Source organism: Vipera berus (assembly GCF_964194415.1).
Source record: "Vipera berus genome assembly, chromosome: 1".
Lineage (NCBI taxonomy): Eukaryota > Metazoa > Chordata > Lepidosauria > Squamata > Viperidae > Vipera > Vipera berus.
The window spans coordinates 66729057-66741949 of NC_138202.1; the positions used below are offsets into that span (position 1 = coordinate 66729057).

The window sequence follows — 12893 nt, forward strand, 5'->3', positions numbered from 1 at the left end:
ATTCTGTTACCATACATATCATCCCAAAACTCTTAAAAACACAACTACCACTTGACTATCAGTATGTTGTGGAAGTTCCATAGATTTCTACTAGACCTATTTTCTTTTCTTTTTTGAGCGTTTTAAGGCAGCACGCGTCACCCTCTGTTCTCTAGGATCATCCAAAAGAGTTGCATCTTGATCTCCTCCTGTACCATTCTCGTCTATCTGTCCATCTTCATCCTCTTGATGTTCTCCTTCTCCAGATCCCTCTGCAGCTTCCAAAAGTGTTGATGGGGTTACTTTTAAGACATTGTTGTAAAAATCATGCGCTTGCTTCACAGTACCCAAACAGTACCTTTTGCCTTCATACAAGAAGCTCAACCCAGCTGGGATCTCCCATCTGAACCTTATATCCCTTTGCTTGAGCTCTTGCACAAGAAATATAAAGTCCTTCCTTCTCTTTAAAATCTTTGGAGGAATTTCTTTTAGAACCAAAACTTCTTGACCAGCAATCACAACTTTAGTATCATAGGCAGCTTGTATAACTTCATCTCTAATTTCCCTTTTTACAAAATAAACCACCACATCTCTAGGCAACTTTCTCTGTTTAGCAATCCACGAGTTCACACGAAACACTTTGTCCATGCCTTGTTTTATTTCAGATGCTGGATGGTTCAATACCACCTCAAAAGCCTCAGAAACCAGCTGCTTTAAATCTTCCTTAATATTCTCTTTTAGGCCTCTAATTCTAACAGCAAACTGCATCTGATAAAATTGAGCCAAACTCAGTTCGCTATCCATTTTGTCTTTTAAATCTTCAATTTCCAATACTTTTGCTTCTAATATAGCATTCTTTTGAGTCAGTTCTTCCACTTTGTCATCCAGCACCTCCACACATTTAGCTACTTTATGCACTGAGGACAAAATGTCTACCTTTATCTCTCTAAGTTTCTGTTCCATCCTTTCTTCCATTCTCTGCTCCAATTTCTCCAATTTCTCCTCCATCTGTGCAAATTTAACACCCATTGACTCCAAAATTAACTGGGTATGTTTTTCAAGATCCTTCGATGTCACTACATCTGGAGAATGCAACGCCTGCAGTAGTGATTGTTGTTGCACTGGAGAATTTCCAGCACTCCGAAAAGTTCTAGGGGGAGGTTTAGACGCCATCTTTTACTTACAATTGTGTCGCACTTTCACTTTAAGTTTTAAGCAAAGTCCATCAAGCTCGAGAGTAAAATAAAATAATCCTCTTCATCTCTTCATCTTTCCCTCTTGTACTGCTCTGCCTGCTCTTTTCCTTTCATAGTCTCTCCTTCAAGCAGGGATGGTCGCAGACGCCTGGCTCTGCTCCATTCCGAAGCAGAGACGCTAGCCAGCTGGGAGCAGCCCAGGCTACGGGGGAGTTCAATCCTTCAGCCGCCCAAGCTCCAAGCTCAGGCGGCCTCGGAGAACTCTACCCCTACCTGGGGCCTCACCCCCTCCTCTTCTCCCGAGGAGGGGGCTTCAAATTCGCCCGAACAGCTGATCGACGCTGTTTCGGGCGAAAAATCACACAGCTGGGCGGCGGGCAGCCCGGGAAGGCTGTCTCCGGCGCCTCGGAGCCACCGGAAGCCCATTTGTTCGTAGTATCTTACAGAATATAATCACTTGTTAGAAATACTCAAATCTAATATTTTTCTAAGTATATAATGCAGATTAATAAGTGATACTAATAGATCAGGGGTCCCCAACCGCTGGGCTACAGCCCACTACTGGGCTGTGAGCCATTCAGAACTGGGCTGCAGAAGCAGCAGGTGAGCAAGTGCGTGCGCATATCACCACTTGCACAAGCAGTGGATGAATATGCGCTCCATTTGGCAAGTGGTGGGCTTGCATGTGCTTGCCAGCTGCTTGCATGGAACCATCTACTTCCCCCCCCACACACACACACCACCAGTCTGCAAAGCTGGACAGTTTGGGGAACCCTAATAGTTTATTGAAGATACTTTTTAGTCTGTGGGGAAAAACAGGGAAATGAATGTGAATGAATGCATTTTATACTTCCAACAAGGATGTTGTATGTTACAGTATTTTAACAAACTTTACAGGTTTATAGAATGGTCAGGCTCCAAGATTCCCTCTTTCATAGTCCATTCGCTGTGGCGATAATAGTGGGGAAAAGTTACTACTTTTCTGCTCTTATCACAGAAAATTGGCTCTGTTCTGGGTGGGCCATATCCTCCTGGGGAGAAAAAAAAATAGAAGGCCATCTTCGGGTCTATTCATCTGCAGCAGCATTCAAGGCAACTTCTGACGGTTGCTCAGATCTGTTCTGAAGTTGGATTCTGACTCTAGATTCTATGCACTTGACTGAGTGAGGCACGATCTGGATATATTATCTAGGAGGTGTTTATTCCAAGGCCCTAAACAGTCTCCTTTGAATTGTAAACTCAGCTACTTGTACCGTCGATTCCATGTCCATCCTGCTCTGTTAGGCCTGCCCGAGAAGTGTTGTTGGGAGTTGGGCCAGAAAGTGGTTAATTTGTCCTTGAATGAAAAGGCGGCCTTGATGATAGAGGATACTGGATAATCGTCCAATTCCTAACATCCCCTTTTTGGAGAAAGTGGTTTAGTTGCAATTTCAAAGGATTCTGGGGGGAACGGATTACACTATATGATCCTTTAAGTAAAGATTGGGACTTACGTGTGTAGAAGTAAGGTAGCAGTGATTGCATTTCTGTTCACCTCTGAAAGGTTCAGAATGGGAGTGGCCACCCCTCAGCTCTCAGCAGTTGTGCTGTGTCTTGGTTTCCTTTAGTCAAGCAACGGCATTTGATAGGATCAGAAAATGTGCCTACTCCAATGGAACAGTCCATCTACCCACCTTCCCCCCAAAATTGATCCAGACTATGTTGGCTTTCAAAAGGCAATGAAGATCAGCTGCCCCCATGGGCATTGGGCCAGGATCCTGACCAATCTCCCCCCCCCCTCAAAAAAAACAACAACAAATTATCCCAACAGAAACTCTGTTAGCTAGCTTAAGCTAGTTAAGACGTCGAGCAAGTAGAATGAACTGTATTTTAAAACTAAAAATGAACCTTGGATCTACTAGCAAGAGCTTTCTCGAAAGGAATCCGAAACTCATGAAACACTCATAGCGCTGAAATAATTCTAATTAGCTTTATGAAGATGTTGATCCTAAGCTGCAATGTGTTCTGTTTAGAGGTTGATGTTTGTGACTTGACTTTTAGTTTTGTTGTAAATTGCCCAGAATTGTTTTAAATTGGGTGGCTAAAACAATAAATCAATCAGCTATATTCTTAAAAATATGGAATTTATTTACATGTCTGAAAGTTTGATGAAATGTATACACTCTCAGCCTTTGAAAAGACTCTTTATTGATGTCATGGAAAAACAGAATAATTTAGTCCATATTTTCCTTGAGTCTTAGGTGTAGAAGCAGTCATTTGCAGTTGTGTTAAAGCAAATAAACGAATAAATTTCTGATTTCCAGTATTCAGCTTCATCTATATAACTTGCATTGGTGAGGGTTATTTGCAGTGTTCGTTTTTGTTAAGTTGTACACTAACAGCAATCATCAAAAACCTATAACAAGATCCGTTGTTCTAAAAAACAGACGCAGTAAAAAAAAAATAAACACAACGACGAGGATGGGATTCGAACCCACGCGTGCAGAGCACAATGGATTAGCAGTCCATCGCCTTAACCACTCGGCCACCTCGTCGCGGAATCCTAGCCTCTCTCCAACCTTATAAGAATCAATTCCTACCAATGGCTTTCTCCCATTCAGTTTTTCCTCACGCATAGGCTTTCGTTTCTAAGCGGCGACAAATCAAAACGTAGAATTTTGCGCTGATATACGACAACCGCTAGGATTCTAAAAATTATTTGCTCGGGTTTTTTTTTTTTTGCTATTCCTCCTTCTCCCCGCCCCCCCTCCCCGCGCACACTACTTCGGCGTAGAACAGGGGTAGGCAACCTCGGCTCTTTTATGACTCATGGACTTCAACTCCCAGAATTCCTGAGTCAGCTATGCTGACTCAGGAATTCTGGGAGTTGAAGTCCATGAGTCATAAAAGAGCCGAGGTTGCCTACCCCTGCTTTAGAGTAACGAAGCCTCTTCTCCATGTAGTTAAAGGCGACATCTTGGAACCGGGCATTACTTGGGGTGTTTGCGTTAACTACGTTTTGGAATTCCTGAGACACGAGCCGTAACTTTTTCCTCCTCCCTTCGAGTGTTACATAACAAACTGGAGAGGGTGACTCAGGAATTCTGGGAGTTGAAGTCCATGAGTCATAAAAGAGCCGAGGTTGCCTACCCCTGGCGTAGAACATTCGTGGCCACTTGGCGGGGGGGGGTGTGTGGAGCACGAACGTTGTACGGCAAGAGGAAAGCGCCATGATGCAAAGGAGCCTTCAGGAGCATTAAAGGCGGCGGCGGCGCATGCGTGAAGCCTGGCGGTTAGTTTGAATCCGAAGGCTTGGCGGCTTCAGTCTTGGCAGCTGGGGCAGCAATGACCGGGAAAGTCGACCGATCCTGACGGCGAAAAAGGGACCCGGATTTAACCTGAAGCGGGAAAGGAGCCTTGGCCTGAGTAGCCAGTGTGTGGTACTTAAGGGCAGCGCCAGTTCTTGCGTTAGGTGAGGCGGGTTTGCGGCTGGTTTCCCCAAGTCTCGTCCGAACCGAGCCTTTTCCCGAACCAACGCCCTCCCGCGAAGCTACTTTTCCTCACGGCTAGCCGGGGGAAGGCAGCCGGAGACCCGCCGCCGATGACTCCATTTTCTTAGGAACTTCTAAACGGCCTCACCCTCCGCCCCCCATCTTTCCCTCCCCTTTTCTGTCGGAAGATTTCTGCTCCTCTTCGGCCCGCGGAGGAGCAGTGACTCGTGCTGTAAGTGGGGAGGGGAGGAAAGAGGGCTTTATTTCTGCCCGAGCGAGAATCCTCGTCTTCGTCAGGGAGGCTTGACCGTAGGTACCTTCTGCAGGCTCGGCTTCCGTCCACGACCCTGCGTTTCTCCTGCGCCGGAACTCTTCCCTGCCTTTGGAGTCCGCGGCCCCTACTTTTGCCAGGGAGAAGCTCCCGGGCAAACCAATGCAGAAATGCCGAAGGGCTAGGCTTGTCTCTTCTCTGCTCGGATGTTTCCCTAAGCCAGGGATAGGCAACCTTGGCTCTTTTATGACTCGTGGACTTCAACTCCCAGAATTCCTGAGCCAGCCTGGCTGGCTCAGGAATTCTGGGAGTTGAAGTCAACGAGTCATAAAAGAGCCAAGGTTGCCTGTTGTTCTTTAGCTGCGAAGTCGTGTCCCACCCATCGCGACCCTACGGACGACGTTCCTCCAGGCCTTCCTGTCCTCTACCATCTTCTGGAGTCCAGTTAAGCTCACGCCTACTGCTTCAGTGACTCCGTCCAGCCACCTCAGGGGTAGGCAACCTTGGCTCTTTTATGACTCATGGACTTCAACTCCCAGAATTCCTGAGCCAGCTATGCTGCTCAGGAATTCTGGGAGTTGAAGTCCACGAGTCATAAAAGAGCCAAGGTTGCCTACCCTGGAGCCACCTCATTCTCTGTCGTCCCCTTCTCCTCTTGCCCTCAATCTTTCCCCGCATTAGGCTCTTCTCCAGTGAGTCCTTCTCATTAGGTGGCCAAAGGATTTTGAGTTTTAGCTTCAGGATCTGGCCTTCTAAAGAGCAGTCAGGGTTGATCTCCTCTAGGACTGACCGGTTTGATCGCCTTGCAAGGTTGCCTACCCCTGCCCTAAGCAGTCCCCATGGCGAGTCCGGGTCCGAGCAGAAGTACTTACTTACTTACTTACTTACTTACTTACTTACTTACTTACTTACTTCTGGGGAAGGACCTTCAGTGGCTGGGCCTTCCAGATTCCCTTCTGGGAACAAGGGTCATGCAGCGAGAGTTCATCCCTGGTCTCAGGTTCACACTTGGAAGGCATCCCATTCAAAGTACAGATAGTCCTCGGGTTACAACAGTTTATTTAGTGACTGTTCAAAGTTACAGTGGCAGTGGAAAATGTGACCTAGGACCGGTTCTCACAGTTACAACCTTTGCAGCGTCCCCACGATCAAAATTCAGATGCTTGGCAACAGGTTCATATTTATGACTCTATGTCCCAAGGTCACGTGATTAGATTTTTGTGACCTTCTGACAAGCAAAGTCAATGAGGAAGCCAGATTCAATTAACAACTGGGTTATTAAATTAATCGGCTGCAGGGATTCACTTTACAACTGTAGCAAGAAAGGTCATAGAATGGGGCCAAACTCACTTAAATGTCTCACTTAACAGAAAAAAAATGGGTTCAATTGTGATCATAAGTCGAGGACTACCTGTACTGTATCGATCCATGCTTGAAATGATCACATGTTAAAATTCAATTCAAGTAATTGTTTCAGTATTTTAAGTTTTCTCTCAGGGTCGTTTGCTACGTCATTGACAACCAAAAATATTTTCTCATTTACATTTTATGACATAAGGTGTGTTTATATTGTTTCCAGCCTGGAAAGTTCCCAAAGGCAGCTTGTGCTTTGACATTGTATTTTGATTGACTAATGTCCTATTGTGTTTTGATTTGCTAATACTGCAGATACCAAAGGCTTCCAAAAACGGACAGGATATACTCTGAGATGAATGAGGAGAAGTAAGTTGAGCTTACAGTGATAGGTTTTTGTTACTCTATGTCAGGGGTCGGCAACCTAAAAAAGAAAAAGAGCCACTGGGAACCGGTTCCATCACAAATTAAAAAAAGAGGGAGCCGCGTGCGTGTGTCCATGCACGCGCATGCGCAAAAAGGTTTTTTGCGCATGCGCGGACGCACGCGGCTGCCATTTTTTTAAAAATGAGATGGAACCGGTTCCCGGTTGCCCGACGGCGACGGCCCGTCTGCAAAGCTGCCGCTTTCGGCAGCTTTGCAGACGGGCCGTGGCAGCTTCCTCAAAGAGCGGCGCCCCTGCCCATTCCGAGAGGTGCGCGCGCACCTCTCCGAACGACCGGAGGTGCGCGCGTACCTCCACGCGAATGGGCAGCGGTGCCGCTTGTTGGGAAAGCTGCCACGGCCCGTTTGCAGAGCTGCCGCTTTCGGCAGCTCTGCAAATGGGCCGCGGCAGCTTTCCCAACGAGCGGCGCCGCTACCCGTTCGCGCGGAGGTCCACGCGCACCTCTCCAAAGGTTTGGGGAGGTGCGCGCGCACCTCCGCTCGTTCGGAGAGGTGCGCGCGCACCTCTCGGAATGGGCAGCGGCGCCGCTTGTTGGGAAAGCTGCCACGGCCCGTTTGCAGAGCTGCCGCTTTCGGCAGCCTGCAAACGGGCCGCGGCAGCTTTCCCAATGAGCGGCGCCGCTGCCCGTTTGCGCGGAGGTCCGCGCGCACCTCTCCAAAGGTTTGGGGAGGTGCGCGCGCACCTGCGCCCATTCGGAGAGGTGCGCGCGCACCTCTCCTAACGGGCGGTGCCACTCTCCATTTGGAGAGGTGCGCGCGCACCACTGCCCGTTCGAAGAGGTGCGCGTGCACCGGGCGGCTGGGAGCCGCAGGGGACGGCTCAAAGAGCCGCATGCGGCTCCGGAGCCGCGGGTTGCCGACCCGTGCTCTATGTGGTGTACAGTAATGCAGTTATTGCTGTTCTTAAGTTTTAAATGCTGTTTTTATTTTACCTTTTGAAATAGTAACTATTTTTATTGTATGCATACATCTAATATATACACGTATCCCTATACATATTGTTGGTAATAAATGGATATTAGCTTTCATGTAGTTTTCTTTTTCCATTTTATTTTAGAGACATTACAGATGACACGAATAAAAGAAGAATTTCATCAGTAAGTATAACTTATAGTAGTTTTCTTTGTAGAAGAAAGTAATAGTAGTTTATTTATAACAAGTGATCTAACAAAAGTGTTTCTTTATAACACGAACAATTTATCAAAAAGATGTTATAACTGATGTTCCTAGGTCTTATGTCTACTGAATTAATAGATACACTACAGTATATTTTTCTATTATGTTAGAAAGTTTTGTCATAAAGACATATTATTTCCTAGGCCTAAGGGTTAAGGTAGCAGGCTAAAAAGCAGGAGACCATGAGCTCAAGTCCTGCCTTAAACATGAAAAACAGGCCTGGTGACTGGGCCAGTCACCACCTCTCAGCCCAACCCACCTCACAGGGTTGTTGTGGGGAAAATAGGAGGAAGGCGTGTTAGCTATGTTCACCACCTTTGAGTTATCTATAAAAATAATAAAGGCAGAATATAAACATACTTACTGAACAACCATGGAAGACTACTTTCATGGGTGGCTAAAAAAACCAAAATATTTTTAGCTGAATATAGTTTGCTATTATGATAATTTCTGATCTGAAACAGTCAACTGTATGATAGCCCTCTCAGTGACTGATTTTTTTTTATCCTGGCATTTTAATTGATTTATTATGTATCATGGAAGTGGTGTCAACTCTTAGTAACCACACAGATTTTTCTCCAGAATGATGTGCCCTCAAGCTGACTACTTAATTTCTTGCTTTAAATAAAGAGAAAATTTTTCATATTTGTGCAAGGCAAAAAATGTTTTACAGAATATTCAGTCAGGTTTTTGTAACTGTTGCATACCAAAGTGGTTACTTTGTTTTAGTATTTTACAATTCTAGCTATGGAAAATAATGCTACAATAGTGTGGATTTCATATTTTATTGCATTTCATAATCTGCTCAATAGAATGTACTATTTGGATATTGAAATGTTTAGATTATTATATGGTTACTAATAAGATGTGAATTAGTATCTTGTTTTTACGTGTATCTACAAGACATGACCTTCAGGACATTTCTTAAATAGTTGAGGCATGTTAGAATTCACTTTGAATCTACTCTTTGAGGTTTTCCAAAATGGGTTGCTATTTGGATTACAGTAATTGGACTATTTAAGAAATATCCTGCAGATAAATGCTTTCAGTCTTGGAAAAGAGAGAGGCCAAATAATAGAGGTAAGCTATAGTTTTATACTACCGTATTTTCCGGCGTATAAGACGACTGGGCGTATAAGACGACCCCCTACATTTCCTGTTAAATTATAGGGTTTGGGCTATACTCGCCGTATAAGACTACCCCTCTTCCAACGCACACCAAATAAAAATTAAAAAATATCAGATTTGATTTTAATATGGTAATTTTAATTCAAATGCTTATGACATGCAGGTATTTAGTAGGAAAACTGTCACTTATAAACAAGGCTGTTTGTCATCAAACATGTAAACATAAAACAGTGCAAGTGGATTAAACTTAATAATAATAATAATAATAATAATAATAATAATAATAATAATAATAATAATAAGTTGGAAGGGACCTTGGAGGTCATCTAGTCCAGCCCCCTGCTAAGGCAGGAAACCCTATACCATTTCAGACAAATGGCTGTCCAGTCTCTTCTTAAAAACCTCCAGTGTTGGAGCATTCACCACTTCTGGAGGCAGGTTGTTCCACTGGTTAATTGTTCTAACTGTCAGGAAGTTTCTCCTTAGTTCTAGGTTGCTTCTCTCCTTGATTAGTTTCCATCCATTGCTTCTTGTCCTGCTTTCAGGTGCTTTGGAGAATAGCTTGGCTCCCTCTTCTTTGTGGCAGCCCCTGAGATATTGGATCACTGCTATCATGTCACCCCTCACCCTTCTCTTCGTTAAACTACACATACCCAATTCCAGCAACTGTTTCCTATTTTCCTAATTCACTTTTTCACTTTTCCTAATTCACTCTAAAGCTTTCCCTGCGCAGAGCCTTAAGTAACACCAGCTGCCTGCAATTAGTGCAGGTTCTCATCCCTCCAGGCTCAAGGTTGAGTCAGCCTTCCATCCTTCCGAGGTAGGTAAAATGAGGACCAAGATTGTTGGGGGCAATAAGCTGACTTTGTAATAATGCCGCTTGGGGGGGGGGGCTGAAAGCCCTAATAAGCAGGCATATACATAGAATGAAGGCTATTGCTAAGCACATTGATTTGTGCTTTAAATTGTAAGCCGCCCTGAGTCTTCGGAGAAGGGCGGGATATAAATGGGATTAAAAAAAAAGACCAAATGGGAGATCCGCTCCAGGTTTTCCAGCCAGCCCGCCCAGTTCCTGAGTCAAATGTGTCCTTAGAGCTAAGCAGCTGCTCTGGCTACGGCATTCCCCACCTGCCTTTCAAGTTGCTCTTGCATTCCCCACCTGCCTACAGCTGCTCTTCAACTTTAGAAGGAAAGACGCCCAGACCCCAGCCTGTAAAAAATCACAGACTGCAGCTTCTACTCCAATTGGTCCCGCTTTCCCTGCGCAGACTAAATGGAAGATCCGCTCCAGGTTTTCCAGCCAGCCCTGTCCCTAAAGTTTCAGCACCTGGTGTATAAGACAACCCCTGACTTTTGAGAAGATTTTCATGGGTTAAAAAGTCGCCTTATAGGCCGGAAACTATGGTATATGTTAAAATCAATGTACCTATCATTATGAAAACAACTGCTTCCTTCAGAAATTAACTTTTGGCAATGTGAACATTATTTTCTGAACTCTATTTATCTTCTTTTTAGATTTTAAAAGCTCCCCGAACACCTCTTTCTGACTTAGGCATAGGAAATGAATTTACTCAGGTAACCACTAGCATTTATTGATTGGAAGATAGTCTCATAAAAAAACCCTCATATTTTATAGATTTTAGTAACTATAAAACAAAATAATGTGACATGTTTATGTGGGAAAAATCCAACTGAAGACAGTGAAATATAATACCAGGGAAGTCTATTTAGGATGAGGTTGCAACGTTCTGGGAATATTACACAATGTTATTCCATAATGTAACTGGGATTGTATTCTGTCACAGACCATGGACCTTAAGCATGTACCTTGATTGCAATTATCTGTAAAAAACTGTTCTAGTGCTATAGAAAATTCAATTTTTCTCCTGAAAAGTGCCAAATTGAGAGAGCATACAATTTTTTGGCTTACTTCAGACATATAGATCACAGTGAATCATTTCCAGTTTTGGAAGATGTGCTTTTAGAAAATTGCAGGCCACTCCCAGAATAGTGTGTTATGGAATAAAAATTAAACATTCTACATCTTGAACATAGTGTTTTGTCCATTCCTGCTGAACTGTACTGCAAACACAGCACATTTCCATGCCAAGACAATTTTAAAACATATTGCTTATCAGGGCTTTCACTTGAGAATCAATTCTATTACTGTAGAATTGTGCTGCATCGCCAAGACTGAGAGGAAATCAAATCATGTTCATGGTTTTTCTTCCATGTTTACCTGTGATTAAATACCACAGATACACCTATCCCTTAAAGTTTGTTCAGATATAGGCAGTAAGTTATATGTCACCTTACCCATTTTGCATGTTCTAGTCAAAAGAGAATTTGCCTTTGAATTTAATTTGTCTTGTGTGTACAGGAATACAATGTTGAGAAACGTCAGAAAAATTCCAGGCGGGTGAGTTTTGCAGAGACCATAAGGTGAGTTAGTTAGTTAGTTAGTTTGTTTGTTTGTTTGTTTATTTATTTATTTATTTATTTATTTATTTTTGGGACTTATATGCCGCCCTATCTCCTGAGTTTGTTGGAAAAGCACTTCAAATATAAATGCATTCCAATATATAAAGAACGATATATGATATAGAGGCTACAGAATATTCTTCAAGAAGTAATACAGAGATGTTTCAATTGTTTTAATATAAATATTATTTAATTTGAGGAATTTCTTAAGTACTAAATAAGAATAAGTTGTCTTCATTTCGAGATATTTTATAATATCTAGTTTGCTGACATTTAAGTCAATACATTTAATATTAGCAATCCAAAAGGAAATAAAGTATGTATATTAGGATATGCAGTACATCTGTTAAAAGCAGATGCGGCATTTTCCAAAGAGTCTCCAGTTCATGCCCAGAAACTGCTTGGTAAGAGCAACTTTCCAGGCACTAAATAGAACCAGGTTTGAAACACAGTACAGGTTAATTCAAAATCAGGACTAACTACAAGGAAAAAATTTTTTTTTGTATGTTAGCAAAGTGTATGATCTGTGTGTCGGTATTTCTTGTGAAATAATACTGTTGCGTTAAAAATAGTTACTTCTAAATTTATATTCTAAGTATACTAAATTTATCACTGCTTTTAGGGTCTTTCCACATGATCCTCAAACTTTTGTCGAATTAAATCATGCAGGTAAGAACTTTTTAATTATTCTTAAGTTGTAGATACAGATAAAATAGATGTACTACATCAGCGGCCCCCAAACCTTTGGGCACCACGGACTGTTTCCACAGAGAGAAGTTTTTCTGAGGACTGGAGAGGGTGTGGTTTCGTGTGCTGCCTGCATCCTGCTTGTTTGCAAGGCCTGGTTTCTAGCATGTTGCAGACCGGTGCCAGTCCATGGATCGGGAGTTGGGGACTGCTCTATTACATTACTATGATTACCACATATGTTTCTTATAATTTTGGTCATTTTTCACAATGTTTTTTTTAGAACCTGCAAAAGAAGCAAGAAATCAAAATCTGCTAAATGAGTAAGTTATTGAATGAATAGAATGTCAGATAATTTCTTTTAAAATGGCCCCATCACTCTGTTTTGTATGCATTCATACTAATATCAGGACTGTTTGTTTAGTACATTTAATACATTCATCTTTATCATGTTATTAGTGTTCCAGTTCACAATTCTAAAACTGATGACTAAAGAAAGGGTTCCATATTTGCAGTTGGAGCTAGAATGATTTCACTAATAAGTTGTTGTCAGACAAATCAATGTTCTAAACAATATCCATGAATTTGTTATTAAATGCTAAATTTCTTAGAAACAGTCCGTTAACTCCAGCATTTACAATTTCGAATTATATTCCTGTTTGCTTTGCTTAAGAAGCCTTTTAATAAAAGTTAATTTTAAGACAGGTT

At 42.8% G+C, this 12893-nt stretch overlaps 1 protein-coding gene and 1 long non-coding RNA gene across 2 annotated transcripts in view; both read left to right on the forward strand.

Moving 5' to 3' along the window:
• The first annotated feature begins 4541 nt into the window (after positions 1–4541).
• On the forward strand, positions 4542–7782 carry LOC308660169. Its single transcript, XR_014024678.1, has 3 exons — positions 4542–4626; positions 6585–6638; positions 7771–7782. It is a non-coding gene; the product is annotated as an uncharacterized lncRNA (long non-coding RNA).
• Position 7783: 1 nt separating this feature from the next.
• Positions 7784–12893, forward strand: part of KNL1 (kinetochore scaffold 1) — a gene marked incomplete at its 5' end in the record, with an annotated part of 35827 nt that continues 30717 nt past the window's right edge. Inside the window, 5 exons of the mRNA XM_081314377.1 lie at positions 7784–7810; positions 10533–10592; positions 11398–11459; positions 12121–12167; positions 12469–12508. Coding sequence (XP_081170503.1) covers positions 7784–7810; positions 10533–10592; positions 11398–11459; positions 12121–12167; positions 12469–12508 — 236 coding nt within the window. The remainder of the gene's footprint in view (positions 7811–10532; positions 10593–11397; positions 11460–12120; positions 12168–12468; positions 12509–12893) is intronic.